The sequence below is a fragment of the Lactuca sativa genome, chromosome 9, assembly GCF_002870075.4.
Source record: "Lactuca sativa cultivar Salinas chromosome 9, Lsat_Salinas_v11, whole genome shotgun sequence".
Taxonomy (NCBI): Eukaryota; Viridiplantae; Streptophyta; class Magnoliopsida; order Asterales; family Asteraceae; genus Lactuca; species Lactuca sativa.
The window spans coordinates 26,660,014-26,665,585 of NC_056631.2; the positions used below are offsets into that span (position 1 = coordinate 26,660,014).

The window sequence follows — 5,572 nt, forward strand, 5'->3', positions numbered from 1 at the left end:
GTGCACTACAACACCAAAGGTAAGCTCAAATATGATAGAGAGATAGAAAGATATATATATATATATATATATATATATATATATATATATATATATATATATATAGAGAGAGAGAGAGAGGGGGTTAAGTTTTCTTCAAGGCTCTTGGAGGTGATGGAGGGTGATGGTAGAGGAAACCCTAGCCATCACTTCCCTTAAATAGGGCCTTAAGCATGAAATTAGGGTTTGCCCAAAAATAGACGTCATGTCATGGCCAATATATTGCCACGTCATGGCGGCCAATTTGGGATACGAGATTAAGCTGCCATACCACATCGTGGGGACACATTCGCCACTTTGTAGCCAACACAAAACTCCAAAAATTACTTTAATTTCCATACCTCGAGGATTCGTACACATTAGGGAAGGATAACTAAACAAACCTTGAAAGGAGTATGGATACCTTCCTAAAGAAACACGTTTTAAATGCGTGAGGGTGGTAGATACCATAAGAACTATTTGGTTAAGCATGCCCAAGTGGGAAGATGGGTGACTTTAGTGAGAAGTTTTCCTATAAGGTGACCCAAAGCGGATAATATTATGATATGTGCCAAAGGGGTTGTCACCAATGGTATCAGAGCTAGAGAATAAGTCGGTGTGCTCCACAAGGACGTCGAACCCTATAAAGGGGGTGAAGGTTGGTGGCTATATGTACCTGATCCCACATCGGCTAAGAACGAGAATGTAGCATTTCTTGAAAGGGGTGTGAATATACTCCATGTCACAATACATTTAAATCCATGAAGGCAGCAAATACCATACAAACTTTATGGTTAAGTGTGCCTGAGTGGGAGGATGGGTGACAATGCAGGGATGTTTTTCGGTTAGATGACCCAAAGCAGAAAAGCTTGTGATATGTGCCAAAGGGGTTGTTACTGAATTTGGTAAGGAGCATCACCTCTATGGGGTTTTTTGAGCTAAAACTCCATTTTTCGAGTCATCCATATGGTAATTGATGTTAAATTCATCACCTTGATGCATGTTTTCCTAGTCATCATCATCGGTAAGAAAGAAAAAGTTTCTATATAAGTAAAAATGAAAATTGAAACCGTCATTTCTTCAAGCACTTGTATCCCATATGGTTCCAAGATACAATAATACAAGTTTAAGATGGCTAGACCATGTTTTTTAGAGAGAGAGAAAAAAAAAACTTATGCTCCATTTCTACTACTATTAAGAAAAAGTAGTCAAATCTCATATTATGATAAGAACCGTAAATAAACAATGTAATTACCTCACGCATAGCAACATTGTTGTTACATGGTGTCATTTTGGTGTTGGTTAGTTTTGTCTTCTAATGATGGCGATGGATAAAACCAGCCACGGGTTCAAATTGTTTAAAAAGTGTGGAAGCATAATATGGAAGAAATTGAGATCATAAACTAACCTTTAAGTAGAAAGTAATGCTCATTGAGGCATCATGGGATGTCATATTGACATTCAATGAATATAAAATTTAATGGTCATTGAACTTTTCTGTAGAAAAAATGAAACTTTTTAATTGTTAAAAATATGTTTAATTGAATTTTATAGAGTATAATGTATTGTAGATAAAAATTGATAAGTTATATGAAAAACTAGAATTATTATATAACAAGCTATTAAGCTCTAATGAGTCTAATGAGTTTAATACATGATAAATGCCCTAATTATAACTTAGAAAAAAACTAATTAATTAAACATCATTTTATGGAGTTGTACACTTGTTTACTTAGCCTTGATGAAAATCTGAAGTGGACTCCTCCATATTTCTGGTTTATGATATTATAATTACGTAAGAACCTTTATCCCCACCATCATGCCACCTTATATTGCATAGAAGACAATGATATTTCACACATACACACTTTTAGATGCATATATGTATACATGCATCCCTCTCTCAAACTATTTTATGCATGTACATATAGATACACATGTATATATAGTATATATGTATATATGCATGGAGGGGTCAGATGTCTCTTTTTTACCCGAGCACTAAGTGTGTCACAGAGTGTCACTCTGAGAAAGCTTAAAGGCTAAGAAACTTCGTCCACTCACTCCCAAAAACCCTAATCATAATAATAAATACAAAAAGAGATGCAAAACTGTGAATAAAATAAAAGGAAATTTAAGCAAAACAAAAGCCTCTTCTTTTTATCCTTCCTCTCCTTCCCATTAATTTCTCTTTTCTCTGTGTTTTATTCTCTTGTTTTTGATTCCCCACCCCCATATATTTCCAAAAAAACCCTTGAAACCTTTCTAAAAGAGAAAAAGAGAGCTCGAATTTAAATCATGGTTTTCTCATCTGTTCCACCCTATCTTGATCACCACAATTGGCATCATCAGGTATGATCTTTAGGACTTCTCCCTTTGATACATGATCAATCTCTTTTATATTAATTACTTCTTCGATTCATCCAATCAAAAATAAAAGGAATTCAAGTGCTTTTTATGTAAAAAAAAGATGATATATGCTCATTCATATTCCTCTTCAAATCTCTTGTTGAATATACCATGATCCTTTCTTTGTTTGGTTTTCATTCTATTTTCGGTGGTTTTTTCACAGCTTCAGCAATCAAACAATCATGGAAGTGGAGGTGTCGGCGGTGGTGTTAGTGAAAACCCTAATCTTCCACCTCCACCGCCGCCTTCACAACCTTGTGGTGGTGGAGGTGGAGGTGGAGAAGGATTGACCAGACCAGGATCTATGGTTGATCGAGCTAGGTTAGCCAAGCTACCCTTGCCAGAGCCAGGTCTAAACTGCCCGCGTTGTGATTCCACCAACACCAAATTTTGCTACTTCAACAACTATAGCCTCACTCAGCCTCGACACTTTTGCAAGACGTGCAGGCGTTACTGGACTAGAGGTGGTGCTTTAAGAAATGTTCCTGTTGGTGGTGGTTGTAGGAGAAACAAAAGAAGTAGCAAAAGCAGAAGCTCCAAATCCCCAAGCCAATCAGGCGCGCCTAAATCCCTAAGTGTAAGTCCTCCACGAAGTAGCTCAGAGAATATGACAAGTAGTAGTCAACTCCATCATCCACCTTCACTTCACTTGCCCTTCATGAGTTCTCTTAGTCAATATGGAGGTGCTGCTGGCAATCTTAGCTCCAGTATTGGTGGATTTCAGCCTCCAAGTGAAATCGGAAATTTTCAAATAGGAACTGGTAGTAGCAATCATTTCAACAACATTCTATCAATTGGAGGGAATGAGAATTGGAGACTGCCTAATTTCTTGCCTGGATTTGAGGTAACCAACAATTCTAGTCTATTTAACTATCAAAATGAAGGTGTCATCGAAGCACAATCATCTTCAATGGTTGGAGGAGACATAAGTTTAAAGAATTCCAGGATCGATACTAATTCTCAGCAGATTGATCCCCCGGTGAAGGTAGAAGACAATCGAGGCTTAAATTTATCAAGGCAGTTTTTGGGTATGTTGGAAAATGCCAACCAACAATCATGGGCTGGAAATTCCTGGGCAGAATTTTCTGGTGTCAGCACGACTACTCCCACTACACATTTCCTATGATATACCTTGGGGTAATTAGGGGATCGATATGCATATTCAGGATGATTCAGTTAAACGTACGTTGCATGTTATAAAGTAATTTATATAACTTGGATTTCAAAACCTAGCTAATTCGAAGCTTGAGTGTAATATGGTTGATCAATTAAGATTCCACATTTCAACGTTAATTAATTAGCCGCTGAAGAACTGGAGGAGAATCAATGGTAGGTATACATTATATGTTAAGTTTAATGTACGTGATGGTATGGTGTTGGTTAATTCTATTAATGTGTATGAGAGGTAATTCCATGTACTTGCCAAGTGTTTCACCATTAATGTGTACAATTGTGTGCTATATTATGTTGATTATGCTATATATAACTAGTGATGTTGATCCAGATTTTTCCATGGACATATATATGCATTACTCTTATAAACACATGTTAGCGAAGTGACGATCTTCATGTTCAATATAAATAACGTAAAAGAAAGAAGTCAGCTTAATTATAACACACTTATTTCACTAAATTTAACTAAACCCTGGTTATCTAATATATAATAATTTTATTTTTCTTGCAAGTTCTTTTGGAGTGGGGCATTTATTATGGCTTAAGTCAGTGAAACATTCTCTTTAAAAAAATAATTAAGTGGCATATATATGGGGACTAATTGGTCAAGAAGATATATATATATGTAAGAGGTTAAAAATTAAGAGCAACAGTAAGACCATGTTGTATATATAATTCCTTAAAAATTATAAACCACTACAAAAGAGATACAAATAATATTACAGCCTTATATATTAATCTCTATATATGTTCAAGAGAAAGAGAGGTTAATGATGAGTGATCATAATGAGGTTAAAAACAAAACACATGGTTTTCTTTGCATCTTGAGTGCCTTCTTTCTCATCTCATCCGTGTGTTGAAAAAGTAAAAGAGTGTGTAGTTTGAACGAAAATCTTCCACCATCATAATTACGAAACTAAAGTGAAGGGCGGGTAATTTATGAAATAAATAAAATGGGAAAAAGAAAAGAAATGTGTTATGCAAGAGTGATTTTTGCAGTCTAAAAAGAAAGGAATCTGGCAAGCTTAGATTTTTGCTTTATTGAAAGCACCAACAAGCCACACAACACCCCTCGCCCAATAAAGTGTTATATACCCAAGCACCATCTCTCCGACCCCTTAATTAACCAGTAGAGAGAGAAACACATTTGAGTTGGCATAACATCATTCGATTAGTTGCTTCGTATCTGTCTAGGTATCATCAATTCTTCCGTCTTGATGTTATCAACTCTTTTAAACTTACGTACGTATATTAATCAAAAAAACCTAAAATATATTTGTCTCAACCGTCCTCTAGTACATACGAGAGAGAGAGAGAGAGAGAGAGAGAGAGAGAGAGAGAGAGAGAGAGAGAGAGAGAGAGAGAGAGAGAGAGAGAGAGAGAGAGAGAGAGAGAAAGTAGAGAGAGAGAGAGAGAGAGAGAGATAAAAAGAAAAGGTGGCTGGATGACTGGTTGATTCTGGCTCGGAAATCCATGGAGTGGTTTGGTTTTGGTTTGGTTGATCTGACTGTATATGGTTAACATGGTTTTAAGTACATTTAGATCATGTAAGAATTTCTCGACACACGAGAAAGTTGGATCCTTTGATTTCTATATATATCTCACTTTGCTTTTGTTTATTAGCGACAAAGATTCAAATTAGCTTTATCATTTTCCCATCTTTATACTACATATTCTACTTATAACTTGATTAATATGTTGTTTATGTGGCTCTGCAGCTTTTTTAGCATTAGTAAAACAGTTCAAATTATGAATCTTGCTTTTTTTGTTTAGCAGATCTTAGAATCAAATACATGAGTTAACAATGGCAATTTTAACACCTCAGAAGTAGCTGGTTTCGTTTCTCAAATCCATATAATTTGTTTAGCAGCATAATGATAATTAAGAAGACCCGTTTGACTTACTAGTTTTAGGGTTTTCATGTACTTAATTCTATGCAAGTGCATTCTACCCCAAAGCATATACGATACTA

At 35.7% G+C, this 5,572-nt stretch overlaps 1 protein-coding gene across 1 annotated transcript; it reads left to right on the plus strand.

Annotated features, from left to right (window-relative positions):
• Positions 1 to 2,057: 2,057 nt before the first annotated feature.
• On the plus strand, positions 2,058 to 3,971 carry LOC111902199 (dof zinc finger protein DOF3.6). The gene is made up of 2 exons (XM_023898054.3): positions 2,058 to 2,370; positions 2,591 to 3,971. The coding sequence occupies exons 1-2, from the start codon at positions 2,317 to 2,319 to the stop codon at positions 3,551 to 3,553; spliced, it is 1,017 nt and encodes a 338-aa protein (XP_023753822.1). The 5' UTR covers positions 2,058 to 2,316; the 3' UTR covers positions 3,554 to 3,971.
• Positions 3,972 to 5,572: the final 1,601 nt, after the last annotated feature.

Bases quoted from the DNA above. Each gene is read 5' to 3' on its own strand.
- LOC111902199 (XM_023898054.3), top strand. From the start codon at position 2,317: ATGGTTTTCTCATCTGTTCCACCCTATCTTGATCACCACAATTGGCAT. The intron at 2,371-2,590 runs GTATGATCTTTA...GTTTTTTCACAG, and splicing joins ACCACAATTGGCATCATCAG to CTTCAGCAATCAAACAATCA.